Here is a 20026-nt window from a genome sequence, read left to right as displayed (position 1 = left end):
CTTATCTGCCTCCATTTATTTCTGTAATTATTGTACTTCCATTTTCACCACAGTCCAGTCATACAAACAGCCTCTCGTTACTGCAGGAAAGAAATTTCACATTTATTTCAATCATTAGGTAAAATAATGGTTGTCTAAACTAGAAAATTACTCTCATCATAAAAATATGAATAACTTAATTGTGTACTCTTGGAGAAGATATTATTTTCATATAAACGCTATGTTCTTAATTCTTAACCATGACAAATTTGGACTGTTTGCAAGTCAAATACATTAGATAGCATCTACAAGTAACTTTTGACTAACAGTACATGTAAAAACCAAGTCAAAAAATTGAGAACACACATAAAGTTGTACATACTTTAATTATAGACCTCTGAATAAATATTAATACTCTTAAAAAAACCCCAAACCTTTAAAAGACTTCAGGCAGTTTAACTGGCTAGTATTTGTAAGCTTCTCTGAAACAACAGTGCTCCCAACTCTATAAAAATGAACTTGGGTACTAATAACAATGTCAGCACAAAGTGATTTAAACAACCATGTGTTCCAGTGGAGTTACTTTACTGCTGTCTCTTTCTATGAAAGAAAATGAAAAACTTATTTCTGAATGCTGTTCCAATTCTGTACTGACATAACTTTTAAAGAAAAAAATGAAGTACAATTTTTTTTTAAGTTAAAAAGCTCACAAGGCTTTACTCTTGGAACTACAGCTTGTCAACAACTACAGTATTTTCAAACAAAGGCAATTAAGAGGCACTGTGACTTCTAATAGCTCTTAAAATAACCAGAAACGGTAGAAATTAGTCCATGGGTTGTGTTTGCTGAAAGGTTTGATATGATTTTTCTTGTTAACTGTGATACTTTCTGTTAAGGAATAATGCAAAATAAATACTAGCATTAAAAAAAATGTGTAATCATATTGTTAAGAAGGTTTCAACTACCTACCACTGAAAAGAGTATCTTGGAAACAGTTTTACTGAGAAATCTGAAGGTTTTGCATACAGTTGGTGTTTTCAAAATCTGAGATTCATGATCTGTATTGCTAAGAGCCAAGTTGCAGAGACTTTCCACTCCAAGCTCACATAGTTTAAGCACAATTATTAATTAATTTATTTATTTATTAGAGCACTTGTTTACTCTCACACCAATGATGTGTTATGAGCGTATGAACTAGAACTATACTTGGACTTGAAATTGTTAAGTATCTCACATTTAGGCTCAATGTAACATATTTTCAAAGGGGCTTATAAAACTAACACATTTGCAAAATCTCATGGGCAATGAAACACAAGTATTTTGAAATACTTGTGAAAACAACACAAGTGGGGTTTTTTTGCTGCCACTTTTCTTTATGCTAGCATTTAACACTACGTAAAATATCGAAATACCTGTAATAATAGAAAACTTAATTAACATTGTCATGAATATATGCTCAGTGGTGTTGAGCATATATTCTCACTGTCTTAGTCTGATACCACAGCAGTTTGTGAATTTCTGACTGAATGAATTAACACTGAAAAAAAATGTGACTTACTCCAAATCAACCTGATCTGCTACACAACCTACTCACTTTAAAAAGTCTCAATGCAATAAATACCCACTGCAGAGAGAGCAATTTCTTCCACTTGATGAACAGAAATAAGTGTTTTTTTTTTAAGTTACCAAGTTTTACTTTCTGTCTCTCTCTTTTCCCTTCCCCCCTCTTTTCTTCAAGTGCTATCAAAGCTGGTTTTAACCTAGAGGATGGGTAAAATCATGGGAAAGCATTTTCAAACCATTGTTCTGAATATCTCTGACAAGAGGCAGATACCTAAACATACCCTGCCTTTAATGCTAGTAAGTAGCTTTCCTAAAGTATATCAGGCTGTCTAATAAACCTCTAAAGCAATTAAGCTGGCTGTAATGACCTGTCCTGATGATGGCCATCCCTATCCTGTATGAATGAGGAAAAACTACTAAAATGCAGAAATAGTACACATCAAGCAAGAAAGACCTCAAAGGACTATGAGTAAGAACCCCATTTGATGTAATAGACAAGAAAAGACTTAAAGATTTAAAAAGAAAGCACTGAAAAATTGAGGTGGTCTACTAAAAACCTGCTAGCTGGATAACATTTGGTATTTAACATAATTAAACCTATCCAGAAACTTGAGACAGGATGAAGGAAAGAATATTAGGTTTAAACAGGTTCTCGTAAAAACCTCCATCATTCTCAAATGAAAACAACTAATTCGACTCTATAAATCATATATTTCTTATCCAAAAGTCCCATGAAGTTCCTGAAAAATGGAGTGGTGGTTTTATTTTTACATATGATTACAGAACACACCATTACTACTGGATTTACCCACAAATCCAGATTCACGGAATTCATTTGCCCCTTCATGAAATCCATCTGCAATAGAGGAGAATGGATTGCTGGCAGGATGTATGTGCTTTCCTCTGTTTTGTCAAAATTTATATGACATATGGGTCAAGAGTGTCAATGCTGAGTTTATCTACTACAGTTTATTTTAAAAGTTTTTTTATTCTATATTCTGGTATCAATTATCCTTCTAGTTCTCACGTTTCATGCAGTCAAAAATATCCTTACAGGCAGATTCCATTAGCCCATGTAAAATCTAGGAAGTCAGCTATAGATGAGTTTTCTTTGAATGCTTTAACAGTTTGAGGTAGCTGTTGGTCTGCAGTAGCTGATGGAGCCATCACAGACTGCACCACCGTTTGAGAGCTGTCTGTATCCATCTGAAAAGCCGTGCTCCCTTCCACTTTACACAGCACAGGAAAGCTACAGGGAATTGCCTGAGCGAGGGAGGACCCTGCAACTTCCGAAGTTTGAAGAAAAGATTACGAAAAGTACGGAATTATTAAAGCAAGCAGTTTTGCTCGAGCGTGGGGACACAGAGGAGCTCGTTCTCTGTGCCCGATATGCCCTCTGTGCCCGATATGCCCTCTGTGCCCCCCTGGAAGGGGCCGCTCCCCTCAGGCCGAGTCCGAGCCGGCGGCGCGCGGGGAGGGCGGGAACGCTGCTGAGGGCTGAGGCGGAGCGGGGGCACCGGGGGCACCGAACATTCACAGCACCCAGGGAAATACAGACTTTCTGCAAGTGTCTGGGCACTTACGGACCGATTTCATGCACTGCCGCACGGCGGAATGCAAGAGCACCTTTCACACTGCTGAGGAAAAAGTAAGAGGCAAGTGTGGCTTAGGCTTAGCTACAGTGAGGTACCTACCTGATGGTTTTCTCTCCTCTCCCAAAGCCTTCAGTCATTTCAATTCTGCTGCAAATAAGCAAGCGAATAATTCTGACCTAACCATATACCCCCTAAAGTTTACCTCAGCAATACCAAAATTACCTTAAAAAGACACTTCGCAAATTAATGACACCTGGCTGCGTATCGAGAAAGCTGTGTTGAGAGAGTGACATTTAAACCAAGTTGAAACGAACCACATTTTAAGTAACTGTCTTTTAAGGAGCAAAATTAGAACACTTTGGCTTTGGAGGGCCCCTGGAGGCCCGCTGGGTCCAGCCCCTGGTGAGGCTGCCCAGGGCTTTGTCCACCCGAGTCCGGGGCAGCCCCAGGGATGGAGCTCCCACAGCCCCTCTGTCCCCATCTCAAGCCCTCAGTCCAAACTCCCATGGCAGCTCGTGGTACATTTCCCTCACGCTGCCTGTGACCACTTCCACTCATCTTTTCACTGTGCAGCTTTAAGAAGTGTCTGTCTGTCTTATTTGTAATCATCCATTAGGTGGTTAAAGACAGCAACCAAGATTTCCCACTTAATATTCTTTTAGGGCTAAACATACATTAGTAGCTGATTAAATACACTTTACCTGCTACTTTTCAGGAGTTTACAGTACCATTTCTGATTGTGCAAGACGTTACAGCAGCAGGAATCTGATGGGAGGGAAAGCAAAGCTGTTTTTACAACACTGCCATAAATAAGGGGAAAAAAGTTTTCCCATAAACACCTGTTCAGACCCTGCATTTATACAAAATATTAGCACTGGGGAAAAATTAGACTGATTTATTTTAAACAGATTAAACAACTTGAAACAGGACAAAGTACAGTAATTTCTAACTAGTTTAGAGCAATTGTTTAATTGTTTCATATATGTAAAAACAAGAAATTGGCACCAACATATCTGTAATTTTTTCATTAACACAAATGCATTAAAAACAATGGTATGGAAATGCACAAAGGCATTTCAGTTAAGGCTTCTACAGATATTGCATGTTCTATAATTAAACATCTATTTCGTAAACTCATTCTAAAACTTTCCAAGAAACTAAACAAAAAAGCTCAGTTGGACTCATATTCCACTGTGAGGCTTAATAGAATGAAGAATATCCTGTACTATAGATAATTAGTCATCAAACTGTTTATTGTGCTTTTTATATGGCAACCTCAAACCTCATTAATTTAAATATGGATATATTCAGATCCTCCTCAAAAGACACACTGGAAAGGCAAGACTGGATTGAAATATTGATCACATTGAATTCATTAATTCAATCCATGCTCAACCATCTAAACAAACTACTGTATTTCACAATGACAATGAATCTGGCTCTTGGCTAGCATCGCTCAGTCCAAGGGATACTTGGAAGGCCAATTCCTAATATTAATGTCAGAAATCAAGCAATGATGTTATCCAAGTTTTTCCTGTACTGACGTGATGCCTTAGCACCCTTTTGCCTGATTTTGCCCATATTTTATGGGCAAAATTATATTTCTTACCATACCGAGATGACAGAAGTGTCATGCAGCAAAGAGAAGCCATTATTAATCCCATCTTCAGGAGGTCAGTGATTCTGTAACTCAAACACACCACATCAGGAGGAAGTGTGGTGGCAACCTACATGAGAACACTTTGTGCCTCATCCTCCATCTCCTACAGCCAAATCATGACAAGAACATCCAGTGCACGACTGAAGGAGAGCACACCCTGAATCTCTCCATCTTAACGTACAATGCAGTGCCAGCCATAATTTCGCTCTACAGTTTTGCAAAAATACATACATAGGAGCCATAACAATTTACAAAAGCGTTAAGGGCTCCTTCCCATAACAAACTGAGTGCCCCACAACACAGCCAACAGCTGTGGAACATCTTTTAATTCTTGCAGAACTCTTTTCCCTCACTGCCAGGATTACCACAGCATTTAAATGATGTCATGAACACTGAACTCTTAACTTAAATTTGCTGGAGGGACATAAGAGAATTCAAGCCCTCAAAAGGGCAGCAACAGCCCTAGTTATTCATGTTACCATGTTTGTTTTGAAGCAACTCAGGTAACATTAAAGAGAGTTAGCACTGAAAGCACAGAAAGCTCTTTGACATTTCCTTTCAAGTCTTTCATCTGGCTACTCTTAACTTCACTACTATAAAAAGTTCAGTAATTCTCCAGAGAACTTTGACAACTGCACCCCCTTTATAACCACCCATAGACATATATTAAATCAAATAATGCAGAATCAGTATGCATTAAATAACATACAAAAAGGTTTGGGGCTTTAGGTGATACTTTCTTGATAAATGGTTTTCAAACTAGCTGTTTTCTGTGTCTACTAAGGAGACTGTTTCATCCTTCAATATATATTTATTCATATCTGCAATGCTTTCATTTAGCCATTTTAATATAAAAGAAAAAGAATGTTGGTTATCATCATCAAAACCCACCAACTGCTACTATTACTACTACATCACTGCACAGAAGGTGGGTTGCTGCAGAGTTTTTAGTTTGCTTTAATAATCATTTTCCTGTAATTTTAAGAAAAAGTTTCCCATTCCATCCTAACACAAAACAACAATTTGGGGGGAAATCAATCTCCATCAAAATAGGCAGAAGTACCAACATTTTCAACATCTGTGAAATTCAAGTTTCTTTAGCAAGAGCAGTGAATAAACTATTGTTCTTGCCATACAAGATAAGGAAAAATCAGAACACTCTTCTTGTGAATGGCTTTGTAATAGTTATGCATCCTGACTGCTGAGAAATTAGAGGCCATGGATGTATCCTGTTGGCAACACAAAACAACCGTTTGATTACAAGATGTATTTAGGTGTTTTCATTAACTGACCAAACTGTTGTGACATTAAAGCTTCTTTTTTTTGTCTCTAATCAACCTGAAAGAACTTGTTATCATCAGGATCTTTGTTAAGAGAACTAAACAAAGATAAAAAAAAGTGTCCTCTTTTATGGATTATTAAACAAAATCCCTGTAAATTCAATCCTTTATTCCAGTAAATACTTTTTATGACACCCAAATGCAGATTATTTTATGCTTACCAACTTGGTGGATTTTATGTTTCCTAACTCTGTTTTGTTATCATCTTCTCTTCCTTTAGACTACTTTTGTCCTAAGATTTGTTTTTATCTCTAGAGGATATTTAACCAAGTCAGATAAGCTAACTGCTGTCAGCATTAGTAATAAAAGCAGGTTGTTGAAGAGTGTTACTACCGTCAAAAACGCACTGAACACCTGATCTTCTGCCACCCTCTAGTGTCTTTGGCTATGTGGGCAGCAATATTTACAAAATAAACCTTGACTTTGCACTAGGAATAATCTGCTTTGTAAAATGAAAAGCAAAAGTATAAAAGTTTTCCATCACATTTGGAAACTGTAACATGCATAAAAAGATCAACATTAAATATATACAATACAAAAATACATTTTTTTCTTTATGAAAATTATAATACATAGCTATAATACACAACATGTTGTGCCATCAGTCACAGCTACAATAGTTGCAGGTTCCTGTTCCACACTTATGGCTGGACTCTGGGTATGACATCTCCCTGGGGAAATTCCTCAATTTCAGCATGAAACATCAATTCTAAAGGAGAAAAAAAAAATTCGTTTGCTTTGGAAACTTTCACCTGAATACAATTCCATTACTCTTGAAAAGCACCCTGGCATTCCCCCAAGCCTCCTGTTTTTTGTCTCAATCATATCATTAGCGACTCAGCAATGGCAAGGGCCACCACTGTCCTTAAAAAACTACTGCTGCCCCCCAAAATTAACAGAACTGGTGACAATGTTAGCAGGTGATCATATGTAGTACCACCCTGCATTCAACCTGGACACTGAAACAGAACTCTGAAGTACACTGAGGGATTGTTTTGAGAGTGTCAGACTTAGGAAGGAAGATTTCTGTTTAGAGACTCGTTCACTGATAGATGTATCTGCTCTGTGTTTCAGTGTTAGGTCAGCACCAGCAGAACCTGGCTTAGAAAGCATCCTGTATGAGTGACACTGCTCACAGCTGTCACCACGGCAGCTCAGCCATGGCAAACAGCCCAAGGCCAGCAGTGAAGAGCTCCTGGTGCAGAAACTGGCTGGGCACACTAAGCAGCTGATGAAGCAGCCCCTGTGGGGCTCTGTGCTGCTGAGGGTTCTCTTATATCTCTGTACTCCACACGTGTGCTTTGCCTTGCTACCTGCACATTCTTTGTATAGACCAGGCTGTGTTTGCCAACATCTGCCAACATGGTAAAGTTACACGGCCTGTACATCCAACAATGTCGTTTATCCCCTCAAGTTTGAGATTCACATGTTTTTGCTACCCCATCCTTAGCAAACTAAACTTTCTCTACTGTTTGGGGTAAGTCCTAATGAATTTCTCTCTAGAAATTTCTGAAGCACTTTTTCAATCTTACTTGGCACATGTAAACATCAGAAAAGTTCATCAAAACTTGAGTAAAATTCTGCCACTGGACTGTTTGAATAAGTATTATTTTAAAAATGGGTTTAAAATACAATTTAAACATCTATTATAAATTTTACCATCAAGGACTGTAAGGGCTGCCACTTAGTTATTCATGTTTTTTTAACTCATTGAGTTATTAGAAATAAGCACAGTAACTGGGGACAGGTGAAATACAGACACCTGTACATTAAAATTCTAAAGCAATTTCAGGAAGCATGTTCAGTCTTCAGTTTCCCAAAAACAAATCTGTGTTTTAATTCATGGTTCTTGGGATACCTTATCACTTTTAAGTCAAAACTTGGGATTTTTATGAACAGCATACCTTCAAGTCACAGGCTGCATGCACTTGACAGGAAAGCTAAGTTATGATACACCTTTTGGATCCCAGTAGGAACACAAAAGGAAGAAGGCCTAGTCTCTAGCAAAGCTTCTTCTGTGAAAAGAACTTGCTTGCCCCTTCCTGCACAAGTAGTCCTCTTTTGAAGTCCTGTTCTGCAAGCACGAATCTGACTTTTCAAAGCTTGGGAGTTCCCAAAACTACTGCAGTGTTCTACTGGAAATAATACTGAGCTTGAAACGCATTAAGCATTTGCAAAAGGAACATTAATAACATTAGGGAATTTTCTAAAACACAAGTAGAATAAATACATTTCAAATATTTAAAATACTGTTAAACTTATTTTTCCCTTCAATGAAAAAGAGATGTGCTCTCATGTTTCAAAATTCATGTTGCTTCAGACATGACAAATAAGGCTTTTCTTTCCTTTTTAAATGAATGCTTATCCTTTATAAAACCAAACACGGACACCAGCATCCTAAGAAGCATTTGCTGTGGCAGGTTGCTAGGGGGTACTTGTTTTCATTCAGTCACAAAATTTGTCAGGACTAGTCTTGAACACCAAATGCAGAGCACTTGGTTCAGCAGATAAAAGCTTGAATAAACAAGTTTTATTATAAAACAAGCTTTATTATAAACAATTTTGTCTATTAATGTTTCCTACCTTCACTGTGGTCTAGCTCTGGTCGGTAAGACAAGAAGATCCAACTTGTCCCAACTAGAACAGACACTACCAGATTCACCACAACCCATGAATGAACAATTTCTTCCTCTGTACCTGCAGTCCTGGGAAAAACACACCAACCCATTAGTCAGTTCACTGGTACACAGAGGTTACAGTAAGAATTTCAACAGAGTATCATCAAAACAAGCTTGCTAAGCCAGATGTGAAAACAGAACTACTTGTACCGTCATGATGGTCTTGCATTGCAAAGGCCTGGCAAAGAGAATGATTACCAAAGACAGTGACTCAGCTAAGAAACCCCAATATCTCACAGAGAATGTCCACTTGTAGAGTTCAACAGCAAATTCCTTTTCTTGGCCAAGAGACAGAAAATAAAAATCAAAATGCACGGTCAAATTTTACTGTGGTGAAAGGTACCAAAAATATCATCAGTCCATCTTACTTTTAAGCACTTCCTCATGAGTCAGCAAGGCAAGTGAGCAGCAAGTTACTAAAGTCTGTTGGGAAGCCAGTCAAGGACCTGTATAGAGATGCTGTGGGGTGGATGAGACGGGGCTTTAAGACTGTATGATTCAGCTTAGATGGTTAACTGACACTTTTCTTACTGTCATAACAGTAGCAGGTTGTGCTTTTGTTACTAGAATCTAGGCTTTTTAATAAACAACTCAACAAACATTTATAGAAGCCCTAAAAGAAAACCCCAAAACTAACTGCCCAAACCAGCAAATTTTCACATAAATGCTTCTGTTCTACTTCTCTGTTCTGCTTCTGGTCTAGTTTAAAAACCCGTGCTACTAGAATTCAAGTCCATTAATATCTACTTCAGAAAGTAACAGCTTTGGATGGGATTGCCTGACAGGAAACAATGCTTTAGGTTTAAGTGTCACCTGTGTCTGCTGAGCTGATGCATCCTGTGACAGACCATCTCCTTCAAAACCAGTGTTGACCCTCTACAGAATGTCAAGCCCTTGAACCCAAAAGGGTCACCTCAGTAGGGTCCCATTTTCAAGCTAAAGAGGTTCTTAGGGTTCCTGCCAGATGACATCATTCCAACAGGTTCTTGTTGGAGGTATAATGGATTTGCAACTAAAATGACCAAACCCATCCTTAAGTTTTTATTTTTCAGTGAAATTATCAAAGGTTCAGGACAAGCTCAAACAAAGACAGGTTTAGTAATGAAATAGTTCATCAATACTTTCTTATACATATTGTATGACCTCTTCCATCCACTAGTTTGACTGAGGTTCTTAAGGGAGTTACGTCATAATTCACAGAAGTGGTTTTTTAGGTTTCCTACCAGATACTGCCATTTTCCGAAGGTGGTGTGTAGAGGTTGATTCTGTCACATGTCATCTGCTGGCTTAAGGATAAGATAAGAGCAGCAAAGTACACTGGAAGAAATGGAATTAGTAGTGTCAGATATAAACTCCCAAAATGCTGTCTCATCACAACATGGTACTAATCACTACATTTTCTTTCCTTTCACTCCACTGTCTCCCTAAATTCATTCTCTCTTCTTCAACATTTCTGACCCATCAAAGTCTGGTTTCTGCACTTTTGCAATTCATCAGCTACATCAAACGCGGCATCTTGTTATTCCGGTTTTTTGGTAGATTTGTGTTCTGTATTCAGAAGTGGGAAAGAACTATCTCACTTAACAGCCCCATTAATGCTACTACTGCAAATGCTTAAAAAAAAATATATAACAAAGTGTTCACGGCCCTTGCTATTTTCAACTACAAAGTCACTTCTTCTAAAGTAGAAAATAACCAGGAAGGGCGATTTCACTAAAAACAGTACATAGGAGTTTTCCATTTACCATATTTTCTGGACAACTTCCTATCCACTTCAAAATACTTACAGAAAGAGGCTACTGCTGCTGGGTCTAGGGTAAGAAAGCCCCTCACTGCAACTGAGGCTTTTGCCAAATCAGTCCTGATAACAAAACCAAGAGTCATTAACACAGGCCAGTAAGACAATGATATTGTTCTTCTAGCAGTATTCTTTTACCTTATGCAAGGTATTTTTTCTGCCTCTGTTACAGTGCCTTAATACACAACTATATCCCACACACATGGCAATGGCCCTCATTATGCCAAATCCAAGAAAGACTGAAACAAACAGTACCAGTTTGTTGAAGCAGGGTCCAAGCAATGGACAGAAATGAGTAAGAAAGGTCTGGATGCACAAGTACACCCTTTCTCTGTATAGCCAGCCATAATCATTCTTTAAGTATATCACATTAAATCATCAACAGCAGATCAAAATATGCTACAGAAAGGAACATAGTGTACCCAAATTACACACACCTTTCAAATACAAATATATTTTACCTGTCAAAGGCTGAGACTGTACTGATAGACAGCAACAAATAGAACAAACTTTGAGCTGGGTATGCTATTGGCTTATACTGTTCAAGCAGGTTAGAAACTGTGGAAAGCTCATGTCCTGCCAAAATGTAGATAACAACGATGTTCCATACAGCATACCCAGCAAGGAAGCCATGGGTAAAGAGTCCCATCACCCTGAAAGGAGGAAAGAACATTAGATCACTTTAAATATCTTGAATTAGCAAAGACCTTTAGATCGATAGAAAAGGATTATGAATCCATCTGTTCGACCCTGCTTTTCAGAGCCTTTCAGAAATTGTTTCTAAATGCTTTTCCTGATCTAGTTTTAAAAATTCTAGGCAACAAGACTTCTGCATCCTCCCTTAACAGACTGCACCAGAACCTGAGCACTTAAAGAAAACAAAGATGTTTTGCCTTTGCTTCATTACTGCTTCAGGGATCAAATACTTTCACTCACTGCCTGTAGCTTTCCAAAAGCACTGCCCTTTACACTTACACAATGGTCTTAAACTTGTCCCCAAGGCAGTATTTTCTTTATCTTCCTTGCTAAGGAAAGCCTTGAAAAGGAAGCACAGGCTCACAGATAATATACACAAGAGAATAAAATGGTTGTCATCTTCCCATCCTGTATCTCAACACAACCACATATTAAAAAAAATACATTACTTTTTTGCTATTGTGTGCAAACTTATTCCCCTAGTCCAATTTCACTCCTCCCTATTTTTCACCAACCAGGATTTTTCTTTGAGAACTATCTGAATTCAAGTATTTTTATTCTGGTGATACAACTGATGGGTCAGTCTTATTTTCTAATTTTTTTTGGTAGGTCTCTAATATTTTGGTTATCAGATCAGTCTCTTTCTATTCAGATTTTGTCTGAATCTTTGCAATATGACTTTCTTGGTTATTCTTTTTATAACCATATTTTGCGTGTGATGTCTAAACTAGAAATACATATTCTTGACAATAAATACCAAAACCTAGAAGAGTGATAAACTTTCTATCTTTTGCATCCTGAACCACCATTTATTAGGAATATCCAAAAGAAATAAAGCTACATCTGAATGGTAGATAAAAGGCACTAATTTTCAAGGGAAAAAAAACCAACACAAAACTCCAACACTGATTTCTTCTTATTTACATGAGAACATTTATCTTTCACCTGAAACTTCGGTGCACTGAGAGGGCAACGTCTCTGGTAGTCCACGAAGCCTTGACATCCAGAAGTACATTAATATTTTCAGTGGTCTTAATCAATTCTGCACGGTCAGCTGCCTGAAAACGCCCTGAAAGGATGAGAAAATTGGTTTCAGAGAGTACTGTTACCTTTCGTCATCATTTCTGCATTAAAAAGCTGTAAGCCTCAGAAGTTCCATCAGAAAATCTCTCCTGCCCTGGAGTGATGCATCCTGGTGGTCAGGCTGAGACCTAAATGTGCAAAGAATGTGCAAAGCACTTTGGGAAACTACTCAGTGTACAAAATAACCCCTGGTACAAAAAAAAAACCCAAACCCAAAACCAACAGAAAAACCCAAACAACCATCATAAAACCCCCACTGGAAAGACTTTTTATAAATAATAATTTCTTCTCAAGGTACTGTGACAGTATTAAGTTAAATAAGCTCAGTTGGGTACTTTGAAACAGTCTTTTTCACACAGACCATGGAATTCAAACATTCAACCAAATATGCCAGCATAGCAACGCTAGCATTCAATGTTGAAAAATTATCACGTATATTTATTTCCATATAATTTTTGTTTGGGACAACTTTTTAAAAAAAATTCTTCCCAATACTACAGTATTTGGATCTTAAATACAATAGTGCTTCCTCTCATTGCAAGAATGTCCTGAAGTTACTGAAATCACAAGCTGAACTTACGATTTTTCTCAACAAACACTTTGCTAACAGGCTGGCTAATTCCAGTGGGAGCAGCAAACACAGGCTGCTGATCTGGGCTCTTTCTGTGCTCATCTTCAATGATGTCTTCCTCCTCCACTTCCAGCTCATTGGGACTCTGCATTTCAGCTGGCCGAGGTTTCCTGTCAGCACAGAACATGCAATGGGTCAAAGAAAGAACAGGAAATAACATGGAAAACCTAAAGGCTCCTATAAACATTTTATCTGTCTAACTTGACTGATAAGAACTGCCCAGGCTACTGACCTGTATAATATTATCCCATTTACAATTTTAAGGACTAAAGTTCTCATGGAGTTAATTAACTAAAAACATAAAGCTAATCCCATGTGAAAAGATTAACAATTAGAACATGTGGGAACAATTGGGGAAAAAACATGCTAAGTCTCATAACATTAAGAAAAAGATAGTAAGAATGAAAGAAAGTGGTTACACATTCTAATTTTGTCACATATGTGACTGAACTATTAGGCTCATGAAAATGTATTCAGAACTGTAATGCATCCAGGTCTGCACAGAACAAACAGGTGAAGAAAGTTAGATCTTAACCCTGGAAAGAACTGCACACAGGCTGAATGGTATCAGGCTTGATGAGCTTCGAGATCTTATGTTTTTCTAATGTGACAATATAAAATACTACTCAGCCACAGTCACTGTCACAGGTGTTCCAAATGATGAGCTATACTAGGATTGTCTCACTTTGTTCTTTTTCTCTGTTTGCGGACCACTGGTTCTTCAGCTTCAGGGACATCCATGCCATTTCCATTCTGAAACAGGGATGCAACATTTGGCTGGGTAAAAGAGGTCTCGGAATCTGAAGATTTAAAAAAAAACAAACACCACGACAAGAAAGTTTCAGAGCTTTCATAAAAATGGAAATACATTCACTCAAATACATAGATAGTTGTTATTATATAAACAGAGTCGCAAAAAGATTATGATCTTCTGAGCTTTGAATGATGTAAAGTATCTATTTTATCACTTCCAAAACTGTACTACAGTTGTTTTCATGGAGGTTTGTACCCTATGGACTCTGACATCAGAAACTAAAACTCTAAGCTGCCATTCACTCAGAGATTACTTTCGGGTGTTTCAAGTACAAAAGCACATGAAATGTTTTAAGCCAAAATACAGGTTGGCCAACCCCATTTCTGTGTTACCACGTTTTATCCGGTGCTCTTTCCAACCTCCACCGGTTTCACGTACCAGTAGGGACTTTCTTCTTCTTGCGTTTCCTCTGCGGAGGGACGTCCTGGTGTTCGGGGGTGAGGGGCTCGCTGCTCTCGGACTGCCGCCGCACCGCGGCGTGCACGATGCCATCTGGAAACCACAGGGAAAGATCCAGCAACCTTAACTCAGAGCCAGCGGGAAACAGGCAAGAAAAAGCTTCCCTTTACTACGCTGGGCAAATCCTGTATTTGCCCAGCTGAGCAACAGCTGAGATGCAAATGCACTGGCTAGGAAAACAGTTGGGAATCAAATGCCATAAGAAGGAACATACAAGGGTGATGGCTAACAACCCTCCTTTCACCCTAACAGCAGAGGCCTGACTGAAAGAAATCCACCACAGGAAAGAACTATACCTCTATATTTCTCCTTTCTATGTGCAAAGATTATAATGCAAGGGACAAGTAAAAATTAACAGTTTGTTACAAAGTGATCCACACAGATATGTGCTAAGGCAAAATAGCATCAAATCAAAGGAAAATTTTAATGCTAAACATACTCCACAAGAATAAAGGGAGGAGCAGAAAAGCAACATTAAAGGATGTTTACTCCAGTGTGAGAGAGGAGCTATTATACTTTGGAGGAACTACATTTCCATGAGAGGTTAATATGAATTCATCAAATATTCTAGCACCAGTAGCATCAATTTGCACGATCAGAAGAAGAAAGACATGACCAGAAGCAGAAAGGTACTGTTCCATTTTACATCACATCTGGTTTTTTATAGCTCTTCCAAAGACTGCCATTTTTATGATAATAACTGAATCCATCTGTTTCTACTTCAAGCACAGGTTTACCCACCTTTTATAAAGTTTTACTGTGCTAAAAAGCAAAATTAACCAGCAAAGTAACAGCAAAAGTCAAGGTGTACTTTGCATCATCATTCAGCTCACTGAAAACAACAGTAAACAAAACTTAGTCCTTGGAAAATCCTGATAGCAACACCTCTACTTGTTGCATTTAAAGGTCCTTCAGTGAGGTCTCATTGTACACTTTTAAGCAAATAAAAGCAGTTTCCTCATCAAACTTTTATATGGACCCAAGTCAACTGGTTACAGAAATCCACTAGTTCTGTTAACATCTTTATCAAAACAGATCACTCATAATCTTGCTTAAAACAATATGTTTGTTCTGCAGATTTTCTTCTTGCAAAAATACAAAGCTCTGATGCTAGTCATCTTTTACACTCTTAACTAACTCTTCAATGATAATGTAATGATTAACTTTTGACTTTATTTGGCCAAGGACTCAAATTGAGCCAAATTGTTAAACGAGTTTTATCTTAGTTCATTCAAAAATTCAAGCTCTTAACACATTAAACATAAGCATCTTACAGCTGGAAATTACTATTTAATGAAGCATGCAAAAAATTTACAAAGGAAAAAAATAGGGGGAATAAAAGAACAGTTTTCAGTCTTGGTAGGACCTTACCTAATGGAGTCTTTCCTTTGGGTTTTCTTTTTTTGGGACGACTGAGTGGAATTTCATCTGCATAACATAAAACAGAAGTATGGGTGCACAGCAAGGAGAAAACTCCATTTTCTTTTTTTAACAGCCATTTTATTGCAAGTTAAGAAATAGGTTCTTTTTTACAAATTATGACATCCTTCACATTTTACAGGTAAGATGATAATTCACCAGTTCACACAAGGAGGAGGAGTAGAGAAGATGGTAGGAAAACAGGATAAGGAAAACTGTCTTATGTGTGGCAGAGACTAAACACACACATGCACCTGTATTAGGAGAAAAAGTCAAATACTCTCAATAATGCCCTGAAAAAGAAACTTATTGTTTAAAGCACAGTGGCAGCATTTCAGTTACCTTGATGGAAACAGCAAACAATAAAGAGAACAAAGAAAACTACGGCTCTAGCAATGGCAGCACAGGTATCCATGCAGTTTAAACAATCAGCCTGGATCTAGGAAAAGTATAAGGCTCTATCTTTAGAGAGAGAATGTGTGATACCAAAAGGAACTATCAATATTTATAATTCTCCTTAATAACTCACCTTGGCTTCCACTTCACATTTAAGGAGAAAAGGTGTTGACATGCAGTGTAAAAGGAACAAAGATGAGAAGAAAGTTAATTTTGAATGAATTACAATTCACAGCAGTGAAATTCACGGTGTTGCTTCTGTGATTCCTTCCCTTATCCCCACTCCTCTTTCTGAGCAGTTGTTACAACAGGGTTAAGGGTAGGAAGCAATCATCAAGACTCAACACTTTGTTGGTGACTAGGCACAGTTTCTTGATTGGCTGGCTAGGGATCAGATTAAAAGCTTTAATCACCTGGCTAATTAAAACTTGTCTTACTGCCTGATATGTAACAAACCAACAAAAGTTATAAAACATTTGAGCCCACACATTACTAAAAAGACACTGTATGTCATCAATCATAAACATCACATTTACTTTCAGGTACTTTGAAAGAATTCTAAAGTACTGTGTCATAACAACTCTACTTCCACATTGAAAAAAAAGCCCAATTTTTTACCTATGCTACATCGAATTAGTAGACACCTATATCCCTATTCAAGAATATCTAGTCCAATGTCAGAAATTCCTGTTCTGAAGGATCTCTGATTCAAATAAACAAAAGAACATGTAACAAAACAAAAAGGGAAGTGAGAAGAGATTGAAAAATACATCTGTTCCACTATAGTAGACATTAAAACTGTAATATCTATCTGAAACTTTTTAAAGGATTTATCTCTCAGTATTAAAACTGAAGTAATAGACTAAAATGTCTCAGCTTCAAAATGCTCTGCATTCCTTGTAAAGTGTTCTGGGACAAAAATTAGAAAGAGAAGCAATTATTTTAAAAACTGTTATGACTGCTCATATGTTTAATAAACTTATTTCTCTTAATGCCATTACTTTTAAAATCACTGCAGTACAGCACCACAATCAGTTCCACGGAATGCACTGATTTTACCTTGGCACTGGAGGAAGGGCACGAGGCGGGCACTGAAAGACAAGAGAGAGACAAAAGTCAACTTCTATCAGCATAAAACCACCTCTCAGAAAACAGCTGTTTCCAGGTGTGGTCAGAACACACGAGGTATGTTTTGCTTCATATGCCCCCTAAATGGCTAGACATTCCTGATGGAGATGTCATAGAAAAGCAATACCTAAAAGATGCTGGAATAATATGTCTTTACCAGAGTTCTGATGGGCACTGCAGTAGGGACATGTACCTAACATCTGTGTGTGAGGCACAGCTTGCATTTCAACTTCATTTGGATAATTTTCACTTTTCATGTAAGGTACTGCTTTAATTAGAAAGCTTGTCAGTCAATCTGTTTAAATACCAGAATACTGCAATAATGTATGCATTCAATATACTTGTATAGTATACAGCGTGAGCTGATAGTGTTTTCTATTAATGAAGGCGCAAATTCAAAACAATAGTAAAGCCAATAAGAGGAAATAAGCTCAGTTATGAAAATACCTTTAAATATTATAAAATACTATTTTTCATTTTTATTAATTTTCATATTTACCAGCAGGTCAAACACAACTAAAATCTAAAAAGATCTCCTGATAATAATCCGAAATTGAGCTTGTACCTTTCTCTCATCTAGAAAAAGGCAGTTAACTTTCAGGTTTTGTATTACACAATTATATTGAAAGAGTATACACAAATAAGTATTTCCCTTGCTCAAAAAAATTCAGTTGATATCAGAAATAAAAAGGGCTGTAAGACTGGTAAGACTCAAACTTACCACTTGTTTCTTTCCCATATCATTTGAAGCTGCTCCCTGAAAGAGGCACTGTGAACTGGTCTATGCTCCCTAACGCTGCTCACATTGAACCTCAGCTAATTCTGAACTAAAAATAAACTTCAGGCAGCCAGGATTAGCTGAACATGAACCCTCCTGGCCCTGGGTTAGGACCCAGCACTACTCCCGTTTGAAACAAGGGCAGTTTGTTCTGTGGCACCAAATGTTATTTGCACTAAAAAACTCGTTAACTCCACTTGCTGCTCCAGGTTCCTGTAAACAAGTTTGACTTTGGTTTGTTTACCCAAAGCAAATGAGACGCCTCATGCAAGGAAGGGTTTGTGGGATTAGGCCTCAAATCTCTCACTTGGATTTTGGCCATGCTGAAGACTGACAGCAAGTGCCATTTATACAGGTAGGGAACTGCACTCCCTAAGCGGCCCCCAGTACTGGTCACACCATACAGCTGTATGAGAAAAATATTGGTAAAGGTCAGAGCTCATTACTTTTACTGTTTCCAACATTCCTGTAGCACGAAATACTGAATGGTTACGATACTTGACATTTTAAAAAACTAAGAGCTAAAAAATCCATAAAAACAAATCAACCAACCAAACCCACAAACCTTCTATACAGCATTCACCACACGTGCAGTAGTATGTCTTTATTACTTTCTATAAAACAACTGAAAAGTGAATTGATTTGTTCTCATTTATTCCTTGCAACAAAGGGAACCACAAACAAGCAGGTAGTGGTGAATACTGATCTGTATGACAGACAACTCTGCCATACAGATGGCAGCTTTGGTCTATTTGCCGGTTCGCGGAGTCTGAAGTAACCCACTCCAAGCGTGAGTTTGGGGACAGAGACATTTTGTTACTGCCAAAGAGCTGCTGAATGCTCTAAGGTAGCCATAGCGCCCCTGAAGGCAACAGATTCTCTCAAACCAGCAGCCGCTGCCTCAGTCAAACCCTGTGTTTGCACACGTGAGCCAGGCCACAACACGCTGGGGCACACCTGGAAACTCAGGGCGGGAAAACCGAGCTACCCAATCCCGCTGGTGTCCATTCCAGGGTGCAGAGCAGAAATGGTTTAAAAGCCCTCAGTGTTTAAAAACACTTAACCAGCCTTTACAGATTTAAAGCTCTGCAGATTATCTTCTGAGAGATTTATACGAAAATACGAAAACAAGGAGGAAACGCTTGCTTGCCACCCCAGCAGAGGTGGCAGAAACGTGCCACGCTGCATCCGGCGACATCCCCCCTCCGCCTCCCCAGCGGAGCGGGGATGCAGGACCGCGCTACCGTGGCGCTCCGCTCTCGCGTCCCGCTTCCTCTCCGCCTCCCGGCAGCAGCTGCTGCCACCGAGGGCTCCGCGACACCCCTTCAGCCACAGCGCCCGGCGGGACAAGCTCCCGCCTCCCGGGCTCCGCAGCCGGGCGTCCCGGGCTCCGCGGGCCCGTTCGCCGCCTCCCGCCCCGGCCCCGCCGCGCCCTCACCCCGCCGGGGCCCGCCCGCCGCGCCGCCATGGGCCGCGCCCGCCCGGATCGGATCCGGCTCCACGGGGAGGAGCCGCCGCTCCTTCCGCCCCGCGCCGCGGCTGCGCCCCCCCAGCGGCGGGAGGGCCCGGCCCCGCTCCCGCCCGGCCCCGCTCCCGCCCGGCCCCGCTCCCGCCCGGCTTCGCCCGCCGCTCGCAGTGCGGGGCCAGTGCAGCCCCGCGGATTTGGCCGGGGTCTTCGTCTTTAGGGCTGCGGGCGAGCAAAATCAAACGCTCGAAAGTGGAAACAGGTTTCTGGCCTACTTTTCAGCTTGTAGCCAGGGTCACAAACTGCTAAATGAAGTTCTGCACTGTAAGCGGAGGGGGAAAAAAACCACAAAAGTAGAAAATAACACATGGGAAAAAGACAAAGAATCGACAAATGCTGGACTAGGCAGAAGTGGGGACCAGCATGGCACAGAAGCACAGAGCTGGCTCTTATCTCACCCTCCACTCTACTTATCCCACATAAGTGACATATTGGGACTTCAGTCTCATTTCTCCCATTTTATCTCTAAACAAGGAATACAACC

The 20026-nt window shown here is 39.3% G+C and overlaps 2 protein-coding genes across 5 annotated transcripts in view; both read right to left on the bottom strand.

The window, feature by feature from the left end:
* TRAK2 (trafficking kinesin protein 2) overlaps positions 1-10 on the bottom strand; it is a 36788-nt gene extending 36778 nt beyond the window's left edge. The window contains exon 1 of the mRNA XM_051787073.1: positions 1-10. The gene's annotated coding sequence lies outside the window, so the exon portion shown is untranslated.
* Positions 11-4087: 4077 nt separating this feature from the next.
* On the bottom strand, positions 4088-19406 carry TMEM237 (transmembrane protein 237). Of its 4 annotated transcripts, none has more exons than XM_051787118.1 (12): positions 17171-19406; positions 16245-16255; positions 15668-15724; positions 14216-14329; positions 13709-13823; positions 12973-13133; positions 12255-12378; positions 11075-11266; positions 10603-10676; positions 10039-10132; positions 8721-8842; positions 4088-6846 (listed from the first exon to the last, which is right to left on the bottom strand). In XM_051787118.1, exons 1-12 carry the CDS (start codon positions 17242-17244, stop codon positions 6779-6781), a joined length of 1206 nt encoding a protein of 401 aa, XP_051643078.1. In that variant the 5' UTR covers positions 17245-19406; the 3' UTR covers positions 4088-6778. The 4 variants fall into 4 exon arrangements, with proteins under 4 accessions (XP_051643078.1, XP_051643075.1, XP_051643077.1 ...); XM_051787115.1 differs by lacking the exon at positions 16245-16255 and having other exon boundaries at positions 17171-17202; positions 17961-19405; XM_051787117.1 differs by lacking the exon at positions 16245-16255 and having other exon boundaries at positions 13709-13776; positions 17113-19405.
* Positions 19407-20026: the final 620 nt, after the last annotated feature.

Source organism: Manacus candei, unplaced genomic scaffold, assembly GCF_025592945.1.
Source record: "Manacus candei isolate 608988 ecotype Guabito, Panama unplaced genomic scaffold, ASM2559294v1 h1tg000023l, whole genome shotgun sequence".
Taxonomy (NCBI): domain Eukaryota; kingdom Metazoa; phylum Chordata; class Aves; order Passeriformes; family Pipridae; genus Manacus; species Manacus candei.
The sequence above is the reverse complement of the archived record's forward strand: the minus strand, read 5'-3'. Positions and strand labels throughout refer to the sequence as shown.

Bases quoted from the DNA above. Each gene is read 5' to 3' on its own strand.
- TMEM237 (XM_051787118.1), bottom strand. From the start codon at position 17,244: ATGCTGATAGAAGTTGACTTTTGTCTCTCTCTTGTCTTTCAGTGCCCG. The intron at 13,824-14,215 runs GTACGTGAAACC...TTAAATCTTCAG, and splicing joins GAAGAAGAAAGTCCCTACTG to ATTCCGAGACCTCTTTTACC. The intron at 10,677-11,074 runs GTAAAATATATT...TTTTGTTATCAG, and splicing joins ACAGTCTCAGCCTTTGACAG to GACTGATTTGGCAAAAGCCT.